At 35.7% G+C, this 25,933-nt stretch overlaps 1 protein-coding gene and 2 non-coding genes across 8 annotated transcripts; 2 read left to right on the top strand and 1 right to left on the bottom strand.

Moving 5' to 3' along the window:
- Positions 1–349: 349 nt before the first annotated feature.
- LOC122827247 (transmembrane protein 163-like) lies at positions 350–25,528 on the bottom strand. Of its 6 annotated transcripts, none has more exons than XR_006370009.1 (10): positions 24,498–24,680; positions 23,929–24,269; positions 22,323–22,442; positions 11,100–11,143; positions 10,904–10,995; positions 7,999–8,095; positions 4,576–4,687; positions 4,112–4,253; positions 1,029–3,482; positions 350–569 (listed from the first exon to the last, which is right to left on the bottom strand). XR_006370009.1 is itself a non-coding variant. In XM_044109980.1 (9 exons), exons 2-9 carry the CDS (start codon positions 24,116–24,118, stop codon positions 3,422–3,424), a joined length of 858 nt encoding a protein of 285 aa, XP_043965915.1. In that variant the 5' UTR covers positions 24,119–24,269; positions 25,332–25,528; the 3' UTR covers positions 350–3,421. The 6 variants fall into 6 exon arrangements, 3 of the variants coding, with proteins under 3 accessions (XP_043965915.1, XP_043965914.1, XP_043965917.1); XR_006370008.1 differs by having other exon boundaries at positions 350–1,124; positions 1,474–3,482; XR_006370010.1 differs by having other exon boundaries at positions 1,474–3,482.
- trnal-uaa lies at positions 17,162–17,235 on the top strand. The gene has a single exon. It is a non-coding gene; the product is annotated as a tRNA-Leu (tRNA).
- Positions 17,832–17,905, top strand: trnaf-aaa. Its single transcript has one exon. It is a non-coding gene; the product is annotated as a tRNA-Phe (tRNA).
- Positions 25,529–25,933: the final 405 nt, after the last annotated feature.

Raw genomic sequence — 25,933 nt, 5'->3', positions numbered from 1 at the left:
ACCTCCAACATGCGACTGTAAAACATTAACCAAGTCAAGTAAAAGGTGACTATTATTGTTTAAGGTGAAAAAGTCTACAATGCATTGTATCCAAGAAAATGTTTTAGGAGCGGGAGAAAACAGTTATATATACCTGAGGGGTTGCATGTAGTTCTACTGTTTTTCACTGTCGGCACAAAACAGCAGCTCAGAACTCTGACCAGCTTCTCTGCTTTTTGCTTTTGCCCATTACTTTTTCACAAGTCAGTCACTGCTCTCCTTATGCATTGCTATGGGCAGGCCCCAATAAAACTGAAATGCTAGTTGCCAACCAAGTAAATCTGAATTTAAGACAAAGACAGTTTCAAAGTTGAATTCTAATAATTTATTTAAATTAAAGTCAGTACATGTAGTTGAGGGAGGGGTTACAAAAACAAATTCAGCTACTGATGTTTACAGGTAAGAGCTCAAAGACATAATCTGGCGGAAGGCTCATTCATTCATGGGTTGTCCGCCATCTTTGTTTTGGGCACTGCACACGCGAAGTGAAAATGCCATCATCCAGGCCCTCGTCGCCAACGAGAGAAGTCCTCAGATTTGAAGAAGAAAATATCAATACACCGATAGGAAGGGTAATAGATAAATAAAACATTATCAGCCTGCTCTCTTCCGTCTACAAGCCGGTGCTGGATGGCAATCGCATGGCTTCACTTCGACAGTCACGCCATTTGGAGCCAACTCACAGATAAATCCAAATTGGTGCAGCACCAACAACACCTAATAAAGACCTTAAAAAAATTAAAGGCAAATTAAATAAAAAATAAGGCTCATAACTGCGCACTACGCAAATCAAGCTAACTCCTTTCCACGCTCACGTAACGCCAGAAGCTGTTTGGTCACAAGAACCACTCGGCCCACAAGTTAACACGCCGACAGGGTTTTTCTTCTTCTTTAGATTTTAACGGCAGCTTGTGTCAACGGGATTTCCTACGTGTGTCCAGATATATAAACAACACCTAATCAATTACAAGCGGAGGCAGGAAACTCACCTGTGTGGCAGACATGAACTCTACGGAAGCACGCAGCCAACGAGTCTCAGCCTGCTGTCCACCCCTGCTTTAGTAGGGAGCGCCCTCTAGCGATGGCTGGCAAAATAACGTAATTACTCCACCGGCAGGTGAAACTTCAACTGTGATCTTTACAGACACTCGGCCTTCAGCGAAAGCAACGTTTTCTAATTGCTGGTTCGATACAAACAAGTTTCAGACAAAATGAGAAGATTTCTGAATTAAAAGCACCCATTCCATCGATTTTCCACAGGTAGATTTGTAAACGTAACCATCAAAAGCCAAATAAACTCGTATGCTATTTTTTAACTCGAAATGCACATTTAACTTTCGCTTCAAATGGCCACAAGGGGAACCAGAGGCCATATGCTACTCTGTAAACATGTAGACTTAGAGTTGAAAATCTGTGTGTCAAGCGTGTAGTCACCTGAAAGTGAAGACGTGTTGGTCCCGGCCTACAGGAAACCCGTCGCCACTGCGTGTTCCGGTCCACCGGACGAACACAGACATTTAGTTTGCTTTTTCTGAGTCAGAAGTAAACAGCTTTATTTTTAAATATATCTTCTTCCAGTGACAAACGGCTTCCAGTGACAAATGTTTAAGAAATTCCTGCATTTCTTAAACATCACAGGAATTTTACACAGAAACATACTGAATAACGTTTACGATGCACCAAGCTAAACTTGTAAACTTTAATTTTTCTACCCATGTTTTAATGCTGCAGCATAAACTAGTTTCCAGTTTGAGACTACACTGCAATAAAAGACGGATTCGTCTTTAAATCAAGTTAGCATCAAAGCAAAGTGTTTACATTCATGTACAGCCATGAGGAAAGCTCATAAAAAAAGAACAATATCCTGCTGTAACCCGATCTTCACATCCAACAAATCAAATCTCACCGTCTACTAATATTTACATTTCAACAATCTGCTAAATTAAGGCTTTAGATTTAAATACGATCACACAGTTAAAAAAGCCTGGATGACGGAAGTTTAACTACTGTATCATTTCTCAACGTGTCAAGATTAAACTAGGAGCTTTGCAAAAGCAAACAGCTCACATGTTGACTCGATAAATGATTGCGTTGGTGTCCAGAATAACTTAATCAAACCACAACCTGGGAGGAAACTATTTAACTTTATCTTTATCCAGGCTTTACAGTTGATGGGTTTGTTTCAGACTAATAAATACAAAAAGTTAGCAGCTGAAATAACTAAAACAAAACAGGTTTAAACGGATTTGTTGTAGATCTTGCAGTAACTTCTTTTGGACAGTAGATGGTGCAATTACTGACCCTGTTCAGTTACTTTACAACCAAATTAAAATGATAACAGAAAATATTAGTTTGACTTATTTCCATTTGACGGCTGTCTCACATAAATAAAGTTGTAGTCAAAATTATTACCCAACCCCTTTGCCTAATTTTGAAGTTTGTCAAATATTTCTTAAATGTTAAATCAATCATTCTTCAATCCATTTTTTCCCAAACACTCAGTTTTTGTTTTGGATGCTTATATTAGTTTGCTTTGCACACAGAAACCAAATTCCTTCACAAACACTAAAAACATAAGCACCAACCACAGTAGTGAAAGTATATTCTTCTACTTGGTAATGCTCAGCTTCTAATCAATCAATCAATCAATCAATCAATCAATCAATCACAGTAAAACTAAGTAGATTTTGAGACTGGCAGCTTTTGGATTAAATAAAAACTAGGATCTATAAATTATTGATCTGTTGAGAAATATTTGACAAAAGCTTTACGTTTCATAGGGAGGATAATAATTTTGACCCTGAAATTTTGAATCTTTGCACTCAAGATTTCAGTTGAAATTTCTGGATTCTACAAAAAATAAAAATGTTTGACATAGAATGTTGCTCTTTTTTGGTCGTCAGAATAAAGAAAACACATCTTGGACCGGGCTGAGAGCTGGAGATGACCCACCGTGACATCATACCTGCTTCTTTGCCTAATGGAGCTTTGCACTGACACATCCACTCTCTGTAAAAAAGTCAAACTGTGGTAATAGAGAGCTGCTCCATCAATCAGCTGCAGCGTTTTACAGCCCAGCTGAGCGCCGGCCTCCAGGAACCGTGTGCTGCTGTTACAGCTGAGCTACGCTGAACCTCTGGACACGAATGGAGGCGTGAAGAACCAGAGCGCCCACCCACTGTGACCACAGGGTGAGATATGCTGTATGTACACTGAACTGGAAACACAGAAAAGTTCCCAAAGGTTTCATCCACCATCGCTGTCCCTGCAAGTCCAGTCGTGAGCAGACAGAGACGTCTTCAGCTCCAAGAATGAGTGAGTTTCTGTGGACAGAGTGTCTCTCCTGTCCCCCCCTCCGTCCCTGTGTGTCCTCTGTGACCCGTCACTCAAAGCGCTCGTAGTTCCTGGTCTGCCTGACCCGGGGGATCATGTCCCGCAGCAGCCTGGAGAACAGAGACGACACTTTGAGAAGAAAACTCAATATCCCAGCATGCACCTCTGGAAAACACTGTGCTTTTTAAACCACAATAATTTAAACTTTCAACCAAGATCTTTTATTCTTTTATTATTATAAATCAGCTTTTTAAACTACTGAGATTCACCAAATTCATCTTTTATTGCAGAAATTAAATCAGATTTCTGACATTTGTTTGTTTTCATTATTAAAGCCACTTATTTTGAAATTCACATTTTGGCCGATCAAAATAAAGTTGTGCATAATTGTAAAATAAAAGAAAAATCACAGGATTTTCTTTTATTTTCAGAAAGGAAAACCTGAAAAGTGGGACATGAAATTTTATTTAGCTACTTTCTACTTTGCAGATTCACTTTTCACTATTACAGATAATTCCCACATCTAAAAACAGGATTTGTTTTCCTCCGTGGATGAAAATCATCTGAACAGAAGAACTAAAATTTTGTTCTGATATGTTGTATGACAAACTACAAACAAAAATATATTTAAAAGAAATAGTCATTTGTGGAGTTGAACATATTCATCTTGTCCCACCTGAGAAGCCAAATACACTTTTTAACATATTTCATCAGAACCAGAGCCATTGTTGGCACTTACTTGACTCCGTAGATGAGGATGATGAGGCCCATGAGGACCCCTACTGTTCCATCCAGGTACCACACCTTGGGCTCATGTTTGAACACTTCAGCACTGATGAGGATGGAGAACCCCATGATGCCTCCAACCAGAGAGTTAAATCCTGGAAACCGGAAACGCAGTTTGGTACAGAAGGATAAATTCAGCTTCTGACACATTTTGAAATCTGAAATATGGTCGTGGCAGCACCATGTACGCATCACCTCCAGTTTTATTGCACTTTTTACTTTTGCTTGAGTAATCTTGTAAACTATTGCTGCTCTTACTTGAGTAGATTGATTTTGAAACATTAAATTCTTACGTCTATGCTAATCTGATCATCTTCTACACGTCACTACATCTTTATCGTTTGTATTTTATGTGTTTATGCATTTATATGAAATTCCTCTGACATGTACCGACTTCCTGTTGCTGTGTTTGCTCACCGTCGGTGATGAGCGCTTGGCTGGTCAGCACTTTGCCGAGCATAAACTTGATCACGGCCAGGACGACGCACACCAGGCCGCTGACGATGGACACGCTGAACAGGAAGCCGTCCTGAAAGAGACGGAGGACGACGACGCAGCTTCAGCTTTATTCTGATCATGCAGAAATCTGCCTCTTCTGAAGACAAAATTATTCCCCTAAATGACTGTCTTTAGCGGTTTTTTTAATTGCTAAAACCTCTAGTTGCTGTTTAGCTTTAATAACTTCCTTTCTGTAGCTTCTTTAAGATTTCAGAGCAGAGAAAGCGAGGCAGCATAAAAGCTGGAGCACAAAGGAAGGCTGCAGAGCTCTCAGCGGCTCTGCGGCAGCATTAATATTGCACTACGGCCTTGGAGCCATGAAAAGCTACTTTGGCTCCCTCGCACATCAAAGAATAGAGAAAACCTGACTCAGTGCTGGGGGTGAAACCCACAGAGCAGATTATGTTCACACCATCGATTACATTCTTTAGTGGGGAAGACAGGTGAGGCGTTCTGTAAGATTTAAGCTCATTTTGATGCTTAAAGCTCAAATAAACGCACAATAACCGCAGGAATCTAAAATAGTTCGACTTCCTCCAAGACTGGAAGCTTCTTTTATGAAAATTATTCATATTTAATGGATAATTATGAGGCACAATTTAGAAGAGTTTTATTTTTTTTGACATAGAAAATATCTGTAAAATGAAAAGGTGCGTATTAAAAAGTTTTTAATTTTGTGTAAAGATATATTTTCTGCCACTCATTTCAGAAAGAAAACTAACTAGAGTGAAATATTTTAATCTGTTCTCATTTCTTTTTCTTACTGAACCCCACAGCATGATTAGACCACCACCATGCTTCACTGTTCAGCTTGTTCTGCAAAGTTACTTTTCTACCAAACAAAGCTTTGTCATTTTTTCCATTTTGGGATAATTAACAGTGATCCATGAGCTGCTTCAACCTTTGGATGTTGTGTTATAACCTAACTCACAACTTTACCTTTGACCTCTTTGCTTTGTGATTTTAAAATCATTTAAACACTTGATATTTTAGTTTTTAAGCATTTTAAAACCATTCATCCTTTACTTTCAGCTACACAATTATATGCTACCTTGTGCTGGTGTATCATAAAACCCCACAAAAATAAGTTTTCTTACAATTGTCTGATTTAGTTTAGGAGCAGTTTCATTTGTTGTACAAGTCACCGTCAAACTCCTCTTCTGATTGGTTGATCACTCCAACTCGTCCCCAAACAGATTTTTTAAATATTTTTATTTTAGGAAATGAGTTCAGACTAGACATAAATAAGGATTTTAGGCTTTCGCCTTGTTGCAGGAGTCAGCTTTGTTGTGGACGCTAGCTGACGCTAATTGGGTACGGAGGAACAGCCAGGTGTCAAACCAAAAAAACCAACCTCCTTCATCTAACCTGCATATTTAAGCAGCTGCTTACCTTATTAATATTTCATGGGGAAGAGAAAGAAGAGGTGGGAAAATGTACCTAATTTCCAACTGTGGCACAGTGAGGAAGGCTGAGCTACAAGACGAGTGTGAGAGGAGGAGAAGAAGAAGAAGAAGAAGAAGAAGAAAAACACAATCTGTCGGGTTTGTTTATGCTTTGGTGGCGGCCATGTTTCAGCCTCGTCCGTCTGCTTCTCTGCAGCAGCAGATGAATGGAGTGGAAACACAGTCAGGCCAATAAATCAATACAGGATTTGGAAAACTGATTGAGTTTCTAACAAAGGTTTGGTAATCCATTAAAAACATGATTATTGTAGATCAACAGAAATAGATTTGTATATTTAACAACAGGAAATCAATGTTCTATCGCTGCTTTTATTAAATATTCACACATAATCACATATTTTAGATTTTATTTGCCTAAGCAATGCAACATTGTGAATAAATGAAGAGAGTAAAGAAAAAATGTTTCTTCACACAAATCTAAATAGATGGCAGTTTTATATCAGCTGCATTTAATTTTAACAGACACTCTTAAATGAAGTAATCTATACTTTTTAAAAATCCCTATACATTCCTGTATATGATTATTTTTACTAATTTAATTAAGAAGCAAAGCTGTTTCTACGGCGACCACTACTGCCTAGCAACAGGACGATAAAGCTATTTACAGAAGTGTAAAAGCTTGAGTCTTCACACCTGAGACTTGTGAGATTCTTCCTCCAGCAGCACCGGCAGAGTCACACCTCATCCTCACAAACAGTTAGAAAAATAATAAAGTTTGGAAAAACAAAATCCAGCACAAAACTAGACAATAACCTCTAAATGTCGCATTTTTTACGCCAAGATCTCTAATTTTACTGGCTTCATTTTACAACCAAATCCTAAATGTTCAACATTTATGACCATGATGGCGATGACGTCACAACTTAATACCCAAATTATTATGCAAATTGGATTTAAGTGTCATAAAGATTAAATTGTTTGTTGTGCTATTAAATTTATAGATGGTATTCATGAGGAAGGTTTCTGTTAGACAAATTCATTGGATTAAGAGACCAGCTGTTAAAATGTCACAATTTTCTATTTCTTTTGACTCCAGAATTATTAAAAATGTGCAATAGCATCCTCCTTTTCCACTATCTGGCAGTGGTTTAATATTATTACTTCTGTTTTAGACTGTGAAATAACAGCTGAAAAAACTAAACTATTAAAACTAATAAAAGTCAAAAGTGACTGAAATTACATAAGTAGTCAAAATTACTTGCTTTTAACTCAATTTCATTTTGTTTTCTGATAAAAGTGTTAAAATATCATTCGGACATTACTAAATACAGTTTATATAAGCAAGAACTAGTTCATGTTGGAGTAGTGAACTTAGTGCTGAACTGAATCTAAAACTAGTTTTTGCGCCAATATATGATATTTAACGTAAAGATAACTACATTTAATATTCTCATCACAAAAACAGATTTATTATTTCCTCTTAAAGACAGGAAGCCATCATTCTTTAGAATAGTCGTTGTTTGTATCAATTTCTCTCAGCAGGGAATGACCACTGTCTGAATGCTGTTTATTTTGGATTCTATAAAAGGTATACACACATTAGATCATCTGTTTCGAACTCTGAAATCTTTGGCAGAAAGTCCCTGTTACAATCTGACAGAGCTGCAAAAATAACCACTGAAAAATCTGATTATGCATGCAGCATTTGTCTTGCATTCCCAAGCTCCAGTTCATGTGTGCAGGCTGAAAGTCAAGAAACCCTGGTTAGCCATGCAGCCTTCACCAATAGTTTACAGTATTCTGGTGATTTTAAGTTATTTTTACCCCTAAATGTAAGATTTCTCTTATATGAATCTTTTCCCGCCTGTTCTAGTATTAGAATAAATTATTTCACTACACAATATTTATTTATTATGGATTTGTGATAAATTCTCACCACTTCTGGCAGCAGCTTGGTGGCCAGGTCATGGATGGCTTTTCCCATGATGCAAAGGGAGGACAGGATGAAGATCACACCCAGGATCACGCAAGCTCTGACAGGAAGAAGTCAGATGGTGATCAGAAACAGGAAACAAAAAAAGACCAAATCTGAACAATGTGGGGTTTCACATTCAAACAAACCAACTTAAATCTTCCTTATATTAGAATAGCGTGACAAGGAGTGTATATATGTGTGCTTTGAGTATTGATTGAGAAGCAGCAGATGTCCTTTAACGACCTTTATCCAATTAACCGAGTCCAGAGGGAGGCAGGAGCCAGCTGGAGCATATGTCCTGGTCATGCATGGTTACCAGAGTGAGTGCGCTCAACATCTGAAGGCAGCTCTCGAGCAACACTCGGAGAGCAGGGTTTTCACTGGCTGAGGTAACCACGGCAACAGCCGGCATCCCTTTGGGAAGCCCGCAGCAGGACAAACGTCCCCGCTAACTGGCTTCCCGTTGTTTGCTGCACAATGCCGATGCTGCTGGTTTCTCTGCAGCTTTCAGATTAACTACCTTTCTGTTTAGATTCATAAACAAGCAGAGAATAATTACGATCCGAACGACCGCGTCGGATTCTGTGTTTTTATTTCAAGAAAGCTTCAAATTTGATTTCCGAGAAAGAAAAAAAGTCCTTAATATCTTCTGTTATCAGACCTCAAGTGTGTTGCTGTGGTAACCAGACACCCTCTGGGGTTCACCAGAGTCTCATTTATGAAACGCAGACAGGTGGACAAATTAAAAAGAATAACATGGATCCCTGGCAGGCTGGCAAAAGAGAGCTGCCGTCTGCAAAATCAAAAGTAGACTAATAGAGCGAGTCAAGGTGCATACCACACTACAAAACCACAAATATTACCAAATATTTGTCTAGTTTCCAGGAAAAAAAATCTTCACACACTTGAAACAACACAAAACTAACATACAAGAAATTTTCAGCAAGATATAGGAGCTTGTTTTAGGTTAATAATCCCTTAATACTAATAACACTAGTTCCACTTGCAGAAAATGTCTTGTTAACTAGTTGTTTTTCATTAATATTAAAGAATTGCTAACTTAAAACAAGCTCATATTTTTCGCTGAAAACTTACTTGTAAGTTAGGTTTGTCTTATCTAAAGTGTACCAAGATAAACAAAAATGTAGTACATTTTGAACTGATCACCAGCTAATTGAAGGGAAGAAATCATGAAACCTGAAGTTAATTGAATCTGTGTTGATCAACAATTCAAAACCAAATCAGTTTGGTTAAATTAGTGAGGAACTTTTACACATATCCAGTGTTTTTCAGTGAACGTTTCCATCTCTTCTCCGGAGGATATGATCTCATCCATCGTCTCTCCTACAATTACTTGATACTCCTCTGAGACTGAGATGTATCTTGCCTCCTGGGTGTGTGTGAAGCAATCATATGCTCCTTTAGAAGCAGCACAGACAGATCCAGCTTTTATCTGACTCCATCTGTAAATGAAGCCTCTGTTATGTTGGGTTACGGAGTTTGAGGAGTTAAATACTGCAAAAACACAAAATCCTTCATATTATTTTTGGTCCAGCTTCTAGTGCAAATATCTAAGCCCACTTGAAATAAGATATGAACTTGTTTTAAGTAAATAATTCCTTTTTCATAATAAGTGAAAGATTATATATGGCTCTCGCAGTGCTAGTAGGAATTTCCCTGAACTCCTGTTGACTTTTATATGCGACATAAATTAATTCACTTCGGTTTTATCCACCACAGAAAATAGTTACTGTGAACTTTAAGTCTTTGTATGGAACAATGGCGACAGAGATAGGTAAGAGAAAGCACCGGTACGGATAGCTTACCCGCTCTTCCGTTGCTTTAGCCTTTTTTCGGTCTCCAGTTTTAGGTTTTGAATTCAGTTTTATTTAAAAAGGAGGTTATTCCGCAAAGAAACCACATATTCTTTTGTTTGAAAAAGTTTTCTTTCAAACAAAACTGTTGTTTCCGCTTCTTTCCAAGTACCTGCACTCAACACAGGTGAAGCTAATTAGCTAGGTCTTCTTCTTCTTCTTCTGTTTAACGGTGGTTGGAAAGCAACGTTTTGGTGCGCATTACCGCCACCTACTGGAATGGAGTGGATCGGGATGCTAAATACGGTTCTGGAAAAAACTGAGCCCACTTAAAATGATCTGTTTCTCTTATTTTACTTTTCATCGGTATATGTTTGAGAGAAATGACATTGTGCTTTTATTCTATGAGCTACTGACAACATGTCTCTGAAATTCCAAGCAATAATTTTGTATTTATTTGCAGAAAATGAGAAATGGTCAAAATTAGGAAGGAAGTGCAAATAATGCAAGAAAACAAGTCTATATTTATTTAGAAACAACAATACAACATTTTTAACTCGGGAAGAGTTCAGAAATTAATATTTGGTGGAATAACCAGGAGGCTTTCAATACGGTTCAGTTGAGTGGGTTAGGGTTATCTCAGTTTTATACACTAAGCAAAAAATAAAAACAATATTCTCTCCATTAATTTTGTCTTCTTGAGATACCAAGAAACTCTTGTATATATCAAACTACCAATTCCTTCTCTCAACTGAATAAAAAATAAAAATAAAAAAACATGTTTCACGTCTCTACTTGAAAACAAAAATCACTGTCAAAGTTTGTTTTACTTATTTATCTGCCAACTACTTTCCTTTTACTTGAATATGTGGCGGTATCTGTATAAAAGTAACTATTAAACCGATTCAACATCCAAATCAAGGAAGTCTATGTCTTTTCCAGATGGTGCATTTGCTGCTTCAGAAAATTTGAGCATCAAACAGAGCACCTCCCAACACAACAGAATAGATTTGCACTTGCAATGTGACAAAATGTGGAAACGTTGCACTCACATGTATTCACGGTGCGCCGAGTGGACAGCGGCTGCGTTGCTGTAGCGCCACAGCACAATGACGGAGGACAGCACGTCCAGCGTGGCGTCAAACTGCAGCGAGAAAGCAAAACAAAACAACAACAAAAAACACATTTAGCATGCAATTCACGTCATTCCCCTCAGTTCGTATTTGAGACGTGTTGGTGTGGACTTACAGCGAATCCAAAAGCAGAAGCACTGTGGCGCATGATGGACACAGCTGCAAGAAAACACAGAAACATAAACTCAACATTTACGTTTCTTTTAATTGTGGGACGGCAGATCAGTTCTGCTTTCTCATCAACTCCTGCAGAAAACCGGACAGATGAGACGAGAGGAAGTGAAATCTGAAATTTGATTTGAAGGTAGCAAACAGATGCAAATATTTATGCAGCTGCATCAGTGGGGAGAAATCCACCTCTCCAGGTTATTTTTGGAAAAACTCACAGAGGCCCAGAGAGCTTCTAGCTGCTCATATTGTTTCTTTTTCCTCCATTTAAGCTCTCAACAATCCTCGGCTTTTGTCTCATCCTCATGTTTCTCTCAAGGATAAAAACACAATCAAAAACTGCAGCACTCGCACTGCAAACGAGCCCTGCATGCAAATCACGAACTGGGATCTTTTTATGACACCTGAAGTCTGTGGAGCTGCATCTCTAATATATTAACCTCATCTGCTTGTAGAATCGAAGAGTCTCTGAGATGTTAATGAGGCAGATTGAGCTCGAAAACTTGACTTAATGTACACAATCTACTTTAAATAAGCAGGAGAACCCTGAAGCTGACAGCTGCTGATGTGAAAGCAAATAAGGAAGGGCGAGGACACAACGCACACAACCCCCAGTTTACACAGCGATTCACTTTACTCTGACTTATTCTAGTTTGTAGGAAAAGCAACGATAACGCTGAGCTGAAACACGGAGGTGGAAGGATCATGATGTGGGGTTGTTGCTGCTAAAAGCACAGAATGAATGTTCTTAAAATTACAGACAACAAAAGCTGTGTTTTCAACAACGTAATTTGACATTTTGAAAAGAAATTTTCTTAATGGAAAATTTAAAATAAAAAAAATCTTGTTTTCTATATAAAGTTTTAGTGCCAAAATGAGATGAGAATAGAAATGGGTTAATTTCACAAAACTGCAATGGGAACAATTTTTTCACATAATCAACAATAAATGTTGTGAATGGAACAAACCAAGAAGACGGCATATATTTTTCATAAGGTCAGCTCTTCAAAATAGCAGGAGGTTGTATATTTAACCATTATGCACATCGATTTTGAAAAACATAACAGTTCTTCAAATTTTCATTATAGTGAGTTCATGTAAGTTTTTCTTATATTAATGACAACATAAAATTATGTGTGGCTGGTTAGCTCAGCTGGTAAGAGCAGTATACTTATAAAGCCAAGATCATGGGTTCAAGCCCCACACTGGCCAACTGAAGCATAATTATTTTCATAAATTCATTTCATTTCTTTTCATGAACTTCATAAATTTATTGAAGCATAAATGTTTTCATAAAGTCAGCTCTTCAAAATAGCAGGATGTTGTATATTTAACCATTATGCACATTGATTTTGAAAAACATTACAGTATTTCTTCAAAACTTCATTGTAGTGAGCTCATATAAGTTTTTCCTATAATAATGAAGTCATAAGTCTATGTGTGGCTGGTTAGCTCAGTTGGTAAGAGCAGTATAATTAAAAAGCCAAGGTCATGGGTTCAAGCCCCACATGGGCCAATTGAAGCATAAATGCATTTAATTTCTTTTCATTAGTTTTGTTAAATGCATGGAAACTCAACATTATGAGTTACGATGTAATTGGGAAACTTCTGTCCAGCTGACTTAGCTCAGCTGGACAGAAGCTGGACAAGTTTTAGTGCTAATAACGCTAAGGTAGGTGGTTCAATTCCCATACTGGTCAATGGAAATCTAAAGTCTTTCAGACAAACAATACTTCAAAACTAAAAAGGGTGTAAAACAAAATCAAAACTTCAAAATAAAAAGGTTGCAAAATAAAATCAACACTTGAAAATAAACAAAGGTGCAAAATAAAATAAATACTTTAAAATAAAAAGGTGCAAAATAAAATCAATACTTCAAAATAAAAAAGGTGCAAAGTAAAATCAATACTTCAAAATAAATATTTCTAGAAAATACTCTTTTAAGCGTATATATTTTGGAAAACATAACAGCATTTCTACAAATCTTCATTGTAGTGAGCTCATATAAGTTTTTCCTATATTAACGAAGACATAAGATTATGTGTTGCTGGTTAGCTCAGTTTGTAAGAGCAGTATACTTAAAAAGCCAAGGTCATGGGTTGAAATCCCCACACTGGCCAATGGAAGCATAATTATTTTTCATAAATTCATTTCATTTCTTTTCATTAATTTCATAAATTAATGGAAGCATATATTTTTTCATAAGATCAACTCTTCAAAATAGCAGGAGGTTGTATATTAAACCATTATGCACATCCATTTTGAAAAACATAACATTTCTTCAAATTTTCATTATAGTGAGCTCATGTAAGTTTTTCTTATATTAATGAAGACATAAAATTATGTGTGGCTGGTTAGCTCAGCTGGTAAGAGCAGCATACTTAAAAAGCCAACGTCATTGGTTTAAGCCCCACACTGGCCAACTGAAGCATAATTATTTTCATAAATTCATTTAATTTCTTTTCATTAATTTCATAAATTTATTGAAGCATAAATGTTTTCATAAAGTCAGCTCTTCAAAATAGCAGGAGATTGTATATTTAACCATTATGCACATTGATTTTGAAAAACTACAGCATTTCTTGAAATTTTCATTGTACTGAGCTCATATAAGTTTTTCCTATTTTAACGAAGACATAAAATTATGTGTGGCTAGTTAGCTCAGTTGGTCACAGCAGGGTACTTATGAAGCCAGGGTCATGGGTTCAAGCTCCACACTGGCCAATAGAAAGTTTTCAAGAAATCAATTCTTTTTAATAGCAGGAGGCTGTATATTCAACCATTTGCATATTGATTTTGAAAAACATTAGAATATGAGCTCTTTATTCAAATCTTCACTGTGGTAAGATAATGTAAGTTTTGTGAAATGCATGGAAACTCAACATTAAGAGTTACCATGTAGTTAGGAAACTTCTGTCCAGTTGAGTTAGCTCAGCTGGACAAGGTGTCATGCTAATAACGCTAAGGTAGACGGTTCAATACCCATACTGGTCAATAAAAATCTAAAGTCTTTCAGACAAACAATACTTCAAAACTAATAAAGGGTGTAAAACAACTTCAAAATAAAAAGGTTGCAAAATAAAAACAACTCTTAAAAATAAACAAAGGTATAATATCAATACTTCAAAATAAAAAAGGTGTAAAATAAAATTAATACTTCAAAATAAAAAAGGTGAAAATTAAAATCAACACTTCGAAATTAAATATTTTTGGAAAATACACTTTTAAGCATGTTGATTTTGAAAAACATAGCATTTCTTCAAAACTTCATTATAGTGAGCTCATATAAGTTTTTCCTATAATAACGAAGTCATAAGTCTATGTGTGGCTGGTTAGCTCAGTTGGTAAGAGCAGTATAGTTAAAAAGCCAAGGTCATGGGATCAATCCCCAAACTGGCTAATTGAAGAAGAAATTCTTATAATACATTAATTGAAGCATACATGTTTTCATAAAGTCAGCTCTTCAAAATAGCAGGAGATTTTATATTTAACCATTATGCACATCGATTTTGAAAAACATAACATTTCTTCAAATTTTCATTATAGTGAGCTCATGTAAGTTTTTCTTATATTAATGAAGACATAAAATTATGTGTGGCTGGTTAGCTCAGCTGGTAAGAGCAGTATACTTAAAAAGCCAACGTCATTGGTTCAATCCCCACACTGGCCAACTGAAGCATAATTATTTTCATAAATTCATTTCATTTCTTTTCATTAATTTCATAAATTTATTGAAGCATAAATGTTTTCATAAAGTCAGCTCTTCAAAATAGCAGGAGATTGTATATTTAACCATTATGCACATTGATTTTGAAAAACATAACAGCATTTCTTCAAAACTTAATTGTAGAGAGCTCAGATAAGTTTTTCCTATAATAACGAAGTCATAAGACTAAGTGCGGCTGGTTAGCTCAGTTGGTCAGAGCAGTATAGTTAAAAAGCTGAGGTCATGGGTTCAAGTCCCACACTGGCCAATTGAAGCAGAAATTCTTATAATAAATTAATTGAAGCATAAATGTTTTCATAAAGTCAGCTCTTCAAAATAGCAGTAGATTGTATTTTTAACCATTATGCACATTGATTTTGAAAAACATAACAGCATTTCTTCAAAACTTAATTGTAGTGAGCTCATATAAGTTTTTCCTATAATAACGAAGTCATAAGACTAAGTGCGGCTGGTTAGCTCAGTTGGTCAGAGCAGTATAGTTAAAAAGCTGAGGTCATGGGTTCAAGTCCCACACTGGCCAATTGAAGCAGAAATTCTTATAATAAATTAATTGAAGCATAAATGTTTTCATAAAGTCAGCTCTTCAAAATAGCAGGAGATTGTATATTTAACCATTATGCACATCCATTTTGAAAAACATAACATTTCTTCAAATTTTCATTATAGTGAGCTCATGTAAGTTTTTCTTATATTAATGAAGACATAAAATTATGTGTGGATGGTTAGCTCAGCTGGTAAGAGCAGTATACTTAAAAAGCCAACGTCATTGGTTCAAGCCCCACACTGGCCAACTGAAGCATAATTATTTTCATAAATTCATTTCATTTCTTTTCATTAATTTCATAAATTTATTGAAGCATAAATGTTTTCATAAAGTCAGCTCTTCAAAATAGCAGGAGATTGTATATTTAACCATTATGCACATTGATTTTGAAAAACTACAGCATTTCTTGAAATTTTCATTGTACTGAGCTCATATAAGTTTTTCCTATTTTAACGAAGACATAAAATTATGTGTGGCTAGTTAGCTCAGTTGGTCACAGCAGGGTACTTATGAAGCCAGGGTCATAGGTTCAAGCTCCACACTGGCCAATAGAAAGTTTTCAGGAAATCAATTCTTTTTAATAGCAGGAGGCTTTATATTCAACCATTTGCATATTGATTTTGAAAAACATTAGAATATGAGCTCTTTATTCAAATCTTCACTGTGGTAAGATCATGTAAGTTTTGTGAAATGCATGGAAACTCAACATTAAGAGTTACCATGTAGTTAGGAAACTTCTGTCCAGTTGAGTTAGCTCAGCTGGACAAGGTGTCATGCTAATAATGCTAAGGTTGACGGTTCAATACCCATACTGATCAATAAAAATATAAAGTCTTTCAGACAAACAATACTTCAAAACTAATAAAGGGTGTAAAACAAAATCAAAACTTCAAAATAAAAAGGTTGCAAAATAAAAACAACTCTTAAAAATAAACAAAGGTATAATATCAATACTTCAAAATAAAAAAGGTGTAAAATAAAATTAATACTTCAAAATAAAAAAGGTGAAAATTAAAATCAACACTTCGAAATTAAATATTTTTGGAAAATACACTTTTAAGCATGTTGATTCTGCAAAACATTACAACATTTCTTGAAATTTTCATTGTAGTGAGCTCATATAAGGTTTTCCTATATTAACGAAGACGTAAAATTATGTGGCTAGTTAGCTCAGTTTGTAAGAGCAGTATACTTAAAAAGCCAAGGTCATGGGTTCAAGCCCCACACTAGCCAATGAAAGCATAAATTCTTTTCATTAAATTCATAAATTAATTGAAGCATAAATGTTTTCATAAGGTCAGCTCTTCAAAATAGCAGGAGATTGTATATTTAACCATTATGCACATTGATTTTGAAAAACTACAGCATTTCTTCAAAACTTCATTGTAGTGAGCTCATATAAGTTTTTCCTATTTTAACGAAGACATGAAATTATGTGTGGCTGGTTAGCTCAGTTGGTAAGATCAGTATAGTTAAGAAGCCAACGTCATTGGTTCAAGCCCCACACTGGCCAACTGAAGCATAATTATTTTCATAAATACATTTCTTTTCATTAATTTCATAACATAATGGAGGCATATATTTTTCCATAAGGTCAGCTCTTCCAAATAGCTGGAGGTTTTATATTTAACCATTATGCACATTGATTTTGAAAAACATAACAGCATTTCTTCAAAACTTCATTGTAGTGAGCTCATATAAGTTTTTCCTATAATAACGAAATCATAAGATTATGTGTGGCTGGTTAGCTCAGTTGGTAAGAGCAGTGTACTTAAAAAGCCAAGGTCATGGGTTCAAACCCCACACTGGCCAATTGAAGCATAAATTCATTTCATTTCTTTTCATTAAATTCATAAATTAATTGAAGCATAAATGTTTTCATAAAGTCAGCTCTTCAAAATAGCAGTAGATCTATATTTAACCATTATGCACATCGATTTTGAAAAACATAGCATTTCTTCAAATTTTCAATGTTTTGCGCTCATATAACTTTTTCCTATATTAATGAAGACATAAGATTATGTGTGGCTAGTTAGCTTCAAAACTTCATTGTAGTGAGCTCATATAAGTTTTTCCTATTTTAACAAAGACATGAAATTATGTGTGGCTGGTTAGCTCAGTTGGTAAGAGCCGTATAGTTAAAAAGCCAAGGTCATGGGTTCAAGCCCCGCACTGGCTAATTGAAGCATAAATTTTTCATAAATTCATTTAATTTATTTTCATTAATTTCATAAATTAATGGAAGCATATATTTTTTCATAAGGTCAGCTCTTCAAAATAGCAGGAGGTTGTATATTTAACCATTATGCACATTGATTTTGAAAAACATAACAGCATTTCTTCAAAACTTCATTGTAGTGAGCTCATATAAGTTTTTCCTATAATAACAAAGTCATAAGACTATGTGTGGCTAGTTAGCTCAGTTGGTCAGAGCAGTGTACTTAAAAAGACAAGGTCATGGGTTCAAGCCCCACACTGGCCAATTGAAGAATAAATTCATTTCATTTCTTTTCATTAAATTCATAAATTAATTGAAGCATAAATGTTTTCATAAAGTCAGCGCTTCAAAATAGCAGGAGATTGTATATTTAACCATTATGCACATCGATTTTGAAAAACATAACATTTCTTCAAATTTTCATTATAGTGAGCTCATGTAAGTTTTTCTTATATTAATGAAGACATAAGATTATGTGTGGCTAGTTAGCTCAGCTGGTAAGAGCAGTATACTTATAAAGCCAAGATCATGGGTTCAAGCCCCACACTGGCCAACTGAAGCATAATTATTTTCATAAATTCATTTAATTCCTTTTCATTAATTTCATAACTTAATGGAAGCATATATTTTTCCATAAGGTCAGTTCTTCAAAATAGCTGGAGTTTTTATATTAAACCATTATGCACATTGATTTTGAAAAACATAACAGCATTTCTTCAAATCGTCATTGTAGTGAGCTCATATCTTTTTCACATATTAACGAAGACATAAGATTGTGTGTGGCTGTTTAGCTCAGTTGGTCAGAGAAGGGTACTTATAAAGCCGGGGTCATGGGTTCATGCCCCACACTGGCCAATAGCAAGTCTTCTGGAAATCTATTCTTTTTAATAGCATGAGGCTATATATTGTAAAACAAAATCAAAATTTCAAAATAAAAAGGTTGCAAAATAAAATCAACACTTGAAAATAAACAAAGGTGCAAAATAAGATCAATACTTCAAAATAAAAAAGGTTCAAAATAAAATCAATACTTCAAAATAAAAAAAGTGAAAATTAAAATCAACACTTCAAAACTAAATATTTCTGGAAAATACTCTTTTAAGCGTATTGATTTTGGAAAACACAACAGCATTTGTACAAAACTTCATTGTTGTGAGCTCATATAAGGTTTTCCTATATTAACGAAGACATAAGATTATGTTTGGCTGGTTAGCTCAGTTTGTAAGAGCAGTATACTTAAAAAGTCAAGGTCATGGGTTCAATCCCCACACTGGCCAATTGAAGCATAATTATTTTCATAAATTAATTTCATTTCTTTTCATTAATTTCATAAATTAATGGAAGCAACAGGATTTTGTGATACTGACTGCTTCAGGAGATCTTCTTTTGCCTGCAGCCAACATTTAATTTCCATCTGGGATCAAAACAGTATTTTTGAATTGGTTTTGAACTAGATTAATGCATTAAGCCAATAAGTAGCTGATGTGTAGCATTTAGACACCTGAACAAACAAAACTTTCTGCTGCTTATTTGGCATTAATTGCTGCAGCGTTTAGCTTCTGAAGATCCCAAAGATCTCACTGTGATGCTACAACATATTTCTCCTCCTATTATTTTAAAATAATAGGAGGAGATTAATAAAAAAAAAATAATCTCCTCCTAAAACATAAAAATTTACATTTTGCACAGTATTTAATCAAAACAAATGACACTTTTGTGTTTTCTTCGTTTTAATAAATGCTGTTCTCACTGCAACAAAGAAAGCTAGGTCTCCTTCTTTCCCCCTTTCTCCTTTATTAGGAGGAGAAAAAGCGACATTTTGTATAAATAACTCAGCTGCAGCTCTGCGGTCATCAAAGCTGAACCCAGTGCTGGTTAATTGGCTCCCAGGGAAGCTGGGTGGGTGTCACACACACAAGGCGCTGCTATTCGCTTCTTTGTTGCTGCTTCTCCAGAAAACACTCTGACCTGTCTGGTATTACTTTTATTTTTACATTTAACCGACTGACGCCGTCCATCTCTGCCTTTTTAATTGAACAAAAACAGAAGCTGGTGTTCAGCCTAAACAAACAGAAACTGGTTTTGTTCTTGTTGGCTCAGCTGCTGTCAAACAGTCCCACCACGTTTCAGTCAGAGGACGTGCAGACAGGGTGTCAGATGTGAGCCGTGGCATGAACATGTATGTTTCCCCCCTCTGCTGCTGCAGCTGCCAACTGTAAAAACATCTAACAACTCGCTTTACAGAGTCTGAGTGGCACTAATGGTTTCCAGGCTCATCAGGGCCACAGAGCAGCAGCAGGTGTAGAGGGCAGAAGCCCCAAAACGCTCTGACATGGCCCAAAAAATGACCTCTCACTCTGGATTTAAAAAGTTCATATTTTCTCCTCATAAAACCAATATTTATAGTAACATTTAGAAAGGAACAGGCAAACTTGAGCGATTTTTAGACATATTTTTGGTTCAATTCACACATAATGCCAATGAAATACATTGAAGCTGGTGGTTGTGACTGAGTTTGAAGAAATAATCAATTAGTTGTGTAGTAAATTAAAAGAGCTCAATAATTAAAGGGCAATTTTGTTTACAAAGACATCATAATTCACTTTATTTATTGTTTTGGTTCAGTGCTTTTCTTATTTTTTTAATTTTTTCTTATATTTTGGATATTTAAAATATATTCCAGCTCCAGTGTTAAATGTTCTTTACAAAATTAAAGAGTGATTTTGCATTATTATCGCATTATCAATATATTACTTGAAAATGCTCAATGTTATTGTTTATCGTAATAATTACTAGGATAATTTAAGGGAGTTGAAAACATTGAGAAAAACTCACTGAAACATCCTGAACTTCACCTGATCGAAGTGAAAACTTTTACTGTTTCTGTGAGTGTCACTTAAAAGTCCTCAATCATCTTATTTAACAATTATTTTCACGTTTACTTTTAATTTTTCATGCAGATGATGAAATGATACGAGGAGATGTGACGACGTTTTCCCCCTGCAGAAATCAAATTCATTTGAGCGAAAGCCTTCCTCATATTTAATAAACTCTGTCTGGAAACAGAGGTCATTTTACAGACACTTTAATGAGCCGTTATGCAACAGCTGCAGTGAACTGTTTACCAACTGATCCCGATTTCATTTTAAATTAAACTAGTCATGACACAAACAACAGACTCGAATCAAAAACAAAGCTTCCAGTCGTCTGATTTCTGCTGCTGCATAATGCGTTTATGAACTAAAATACAAAATATATTTATACTGGCTTTTAGCACACTGAATTAAAAAGACAATGTAAATTATTTACGTGCAGTCCTGTGGTCAATCATACAAAATTAAGGAAATCTGGATCAATTTAATCATTGAGCTCCTAATTTTTATCATTCAAATATCATGTATCTTTGTCCTTTTGCTACTTTTAACAGGTTTGACACAGAATCCCAATAAAATACATTAAACTTTGTCATAAGGTGACATGACGAATGAGTTCTCTGACTGAATGCCTATTTGGCACAAGAAAAACCATCAACACATAGAATTAAAGGGATCTAACAATTATTTTTGGAATTTATTCTATCAGTTATTTTTATGATTAATCGATTAATCGGATAAAATAAAATAAACCAACAATTCGGGTCCTTTTTTAAATAAAAAAAATAAATGTTTTAATGCCTAAAATGCAATAACAGCATTCCTTTAGTGAATTTGAGTTTTGGGGAAAACTTATTTATAGGCAGAGGTATTTTTAACGCAAAATCTATAAATATGTATTTGTACAGTTTTGACCTAATTACTGTTCTGAATATGTTCGTTTTTGTCAACAAATTACCTGTTTTGACTCTGTACTCCAGTTAATAATTAACCGGTTACTAAATAAGTTGATGATTATTTCAATAATCGATTCATTACGATTAACCGTTGTTTATAGACAAAAGCATTTTCATAGTAAATGCAAAATAAATGTATTTTTTGTGTAGTTTTTGCCAGATTTCTGCTCTGAATATGTTGGGCGGTTTTTCAGCAAAGGACATTTTTAGAGTCTTTCCTCCAGTTAGCAATTAATCAATTAAATAAGTTGACAATTATTTCAATAATCAATTAATCACAATTAATCATTCAGCCCTAAGAACTTCTAAACTGTTGAAGTGTCTAAAAAAAAAATCACTCTTACATTATTAAACCACTTGGGCCCTAAATCAAAGAAACAACTGTGTGAGTAATGACAGAGTAACCCCTGCTGCTGCGTTGCCCTCATTCATCACTTTGTCTCTTTTCTGCACCTAATCTGGAAGCAGTGCCATGTTTCATTTATGAAGAGAGAAAGTGATGTGTGACGGAGCAACGAGTCCTCCTGCCAGGCTGACGAAAGCACCGCATACAGTCTGAGAGAGAGAGAGCTGCTGTGTATGAGAACAAATAAAAACATAATGATCCTTCATGACATTAGTAGAAGTCTTCAGAGAGGCAGGAAGCCCTAATATACTTGTCTGCTGCAGGTAATCAACAACACTGCAGCAATGTGGGAAAAAGTGGGAGAGAGCATCTCAGTCATCATCTCAAGCAAACTGTCTTTGCTTATGATAACTACAGACCAGCCCTCATGTACCTTTGGATTAGGTGAAGACGTAAGCAAACACTAGAAATCCAAACATGTGTTTCTACGAATTAATGTCACTCACTGAAAGCGGCGATAGCCAGGATGATGGTGGCCACGATTGACGCCCAGGACACCCAGAGAGCTTTCTTTCGGTAACTCTGTGCTTCATGAGGCTTCAGGCGCATGCTGCTCTCCAGAAGACCTACACATGACAAGAAATGCAAACTTTTGTAGTTCTAACGTTCACTAACTTTGTCTCCCAGAAGAAATATCAGACGCAAAACGTTCTCTTTTACATGCTGACATTTTGTTTTCTGTCTCTGATTCCTTTATTCTGAATATATACACAACTGCTCTGGTTGTTGCTAACTGCATTTTAATCTTCCCTGGTTGTTAGGTTGCAGAAAACTTAAACGTCCTTGGAATACAACAGAAGGAGCATCAGAGATACTGTGAAGAAACTGGATTGGGAGAAAATATTCTCCCTGCAGAATGACCACATTAAAATTGGAATAAAGCAAACCCTGCAGGTTTCAAGCTGTTTGACTGACTGGATCCCTGATATCCACCCTTTATCTCACCAGAAGCTAAAATGACTCATGAGTTTCATACATGATTTATGAGTTGTTAAAGAAAAGTATAAGCAATAAAAGAAACAACTTTACTCTCAATTTGTGCCATAGTTCCAGTTATTGCTTCATTTTAGCTAGAGCAGGAAGACATCTGAACCGTTGCCACGTCAGCCTGAAAGTAACAGTTCATCTGCAGGTTTCTTCCTATTAAAAGGTGGAAGTTCCTTTCCACTGTCGCCCCACGCATTATTGAAGCAATACAAATATTCAATGGAAACTACACGGTCCCTAATTTTTCATTTTTACTAATTAGCATCACAATATCTTCTGAATCTGACTGTATTATGTTTATTTTGTAATAAAGTGGACAAAACTGAACAGAATTGGACTAAATGTTTTTATAGAATTAATTAACGCTACATAAATAGACATGTTGACCACTTGTGAGCTGCCAAAAATTAAAGCTAAGTGCTGCAGATAAACTTCCTGAATCTCAGTTCAGGTATGTATCCTTACGGAAGCCCAAATGTGTCACAATTAAAGCAAGAGATTTATTTATTTATAAAGACACCCAAAATAGTTTAGACATACCAATTCTTTAAGGATTAAATAAATAAAATCATCAATTAAGAATCTAATAATTTTATCTTAAGGGTAATTATGGAAGTATTTACTGATTTCATTATTCTTGTGCTGCATGTTGTGAAGAAAATATAATTTTACAAAAACATTAAAATTTTTAAGATATATACTTTTACAAATATCAATCAGCTACTTACTTAATAATTATTATTTATACAGGTTTCCTATTTAACTTTGTGCCGATTCATATTAGCCAAAAATGGTTGGTTGATTAAATTAGGAACCTTTGGCACCAATATTTTTAATACCAGATTAATACTGATAACATTTATAATTATAATTTTACTATTATACTTTTACTATTTTTGCAAACAATGTCAATTAGATGAGAAAAGATAGAAAACAGATGAAAATATTTTTGAATCTTATGCCATAATAACAAAAATTAAAGCAGACTTCCCAGTAAAACACCTTTTGTTTAAACACCTATTAGTTAAATTACGCACAAAAATGAATATTTCTGACATCACCTACCCCGATCCTCTATGCTCTCTGTTATCTTCATCTCCTGATCCATCTTGAAAACCTCTCCCTGACTTTCTGTGTTGTTCTCCTGCTGCTGCGGGGAGTCCGTCTGCTCGCACTGGCGGTTCACCGCCTTGGGCTCCACACCAGAAGCCGGTTCCGGGACGGCGGCGGAGTCTGGCGGGGATGGGTCCGTCATCTTTTCGGCTGTGGTTCCAGTGAGGCACGCCGAGAATGTCACACCTGGGCGGGAGAACCAGCCTTTCAACGAGCACAGACCCACAGACAGAGTTGGGAGGAGGAGGGAGATTCCTTGTAGAGTTGCGCGTCCAGTTGCGCCAAATTACGCACTGTAAGTGAGACAACACCGGAAATTGGGGAATACGGATTTCAAAACAAACTCTGGCGAAACACTGAAAATAGTCAAAACAAAATAATAGGAAGAAAATGTAATTCTATTACTAACGTTTACAACATATAAAATTAAAGAGTGGTGCAGCGAAAATAACCTTTGTTATTTATCTTTTTTTTTTTTTTAGTTAGTCATTTATTCTGGAACCTGAGTTAGAATTTCGTACCACAAACAAACAAGGGTGGTATGACAGTAATGTCGCGGTTTGGGGTTGTAGGTGGTGAGGAAGACGCGATGGAACCAGGACGTAATGATTAATGGTGAAGACAAGCAGTACAGAAAGTCCAGGCAGCGCAAGTGAGCATTAAAGCTACGAACTCAAACTCTGGTTACACTGATTAACAAACAACGTGAGACACAGGTGGGTATAAATACACGGGGAAGCTAATTTGGGGAAACAAGACACAGCTGGGATCAATCAAAGAGTGGACAAGACGACACAGGAACTACATTAACACACAGAAAACCCAAATCCCCTCAAATAAAAATTACATGAATTCTTGAATAGAAATTAAATACTTTGTACTATATTAATTTTAAATGAATAAAGTACATGCATGTATTGAAAATTGTTTTCAAAAAGTGCATATTTGTTTAATGGTCGAATGTAATATTTTAAACTTAGATTTATTTTTTATTAGCTGTAAGCCAAAAAATAAAAAATAAAAAGTTATAACGAATAGCAAAGGGCTTTAAAACACAGCCGATCAGTAATTATAGCCGATCTGTCTGGCTATGGGTTACAGAAATAAATTGCCTTTTTTCAAATATTATTTAATGTATATGACAGTATATGTCTATTAGGATTTTTATATGATTAGTTTAGCTAGTTATTTTAAAGTTTATGGTTTTTCAAGATACAACCAATAAGTTAGAAGGCTAAAACATTTAAGTTTGCTGTACGACATTTTCAACCAAAAAAGAAGCCTTCACGCCAAAAGTTAGCTGAGTTTATTTTGAATGAGTAGAGCGGAAGTTGTAGACCTAAACGTGGACCAACCTGACGGGAGACGTTCAACGCGCAGTGTGTGGACAAGCGGCAGGGAAATAAATAGTCGCAACAGAGCGGCAGCTTTGTGAAGGGGTCGCACCAGCTCTCTAATTACTATCCGTGGTGGAAAACACGAGACCTGCGCGGCTCGCGCTGCCCTCGCACGAAGCTCAACTGCTGCTGCACCACTAGCGCGCGCTCCGGTGATCCGGAAAACCTCTGTCTCGTGAGGTTTGAGCGCGTGGTCGCTGCACAGCTGTCCAGACAATGAAAACTCATCCATAAACTTGGTTGAAAACATAATGTCGGAGCGTAATAAATTGATTTGGGGTGGGGGGTGGGAGAGACTTTTATGTATGATCCAGAATCCCTGTTTCAATTTTCTGCTCATTTTAGGTCATCTGGTGTTTCCTTATCTTTGAAAATGTGTTACTTTCTTTTGAGTGTTTTGAAAACGAGTTTTATCATATAATAGCTTAATCCTATTTTGTTTTAAAGTTGGATCAAGCCACCTGTATCAGTATTTTAAACATTATTTAGCATTTTTAATCACATATATTTAAAAGTAGAAATATTTTACCCAATTGTTTTTACCATATGTTTCTTTTTTG

The sequence above is a fragment of the Gambusia affinis genome, linkage group LG24 (assembly GCF_019740435.1).
Source record: "Gambusia affinis linkage group LG24, SWU_Gaff_1.0, whole genome shotgun sequence".
Lineage (NCBI taxonomy): Eukaryota > Metazoa > Chordata > Actinopteri > Cyprinodontiformes > Poeciliidae > Gambusia > Gambusia affinis.
The sequence above is the reverse complement of the archived record's forward strand: the minus strand, read 5'-3'. Positions and strand labels throughout refer to the sequence as shown.

Excerpts from the sequence above, each read along its gene's own strand:
- LOC122827247 (XM_044109980.1), bottom strand. The coding sequence starts at position 24,118 with ATGACGGACCCATCCCCGCCAGACTCCGCCGCCGTCCCGGAACCGGCT. Across the intron at positions 10,996-11,099 it reads CTTCTGCTTTTGGATTCGCT|TTTGACGCCACGCTGGACGT; the intron begins GTAAGTCCACAC and ends TTCTCGCTGCAG. Across the intron at positions 8,096-10,903 it reads TCGGCGCACCGTGAATACAT|AGCTTGCGTGATCCTGGGTG; the intron begins GTGAGTGCAACG and ends TCTTCCTGTCAG.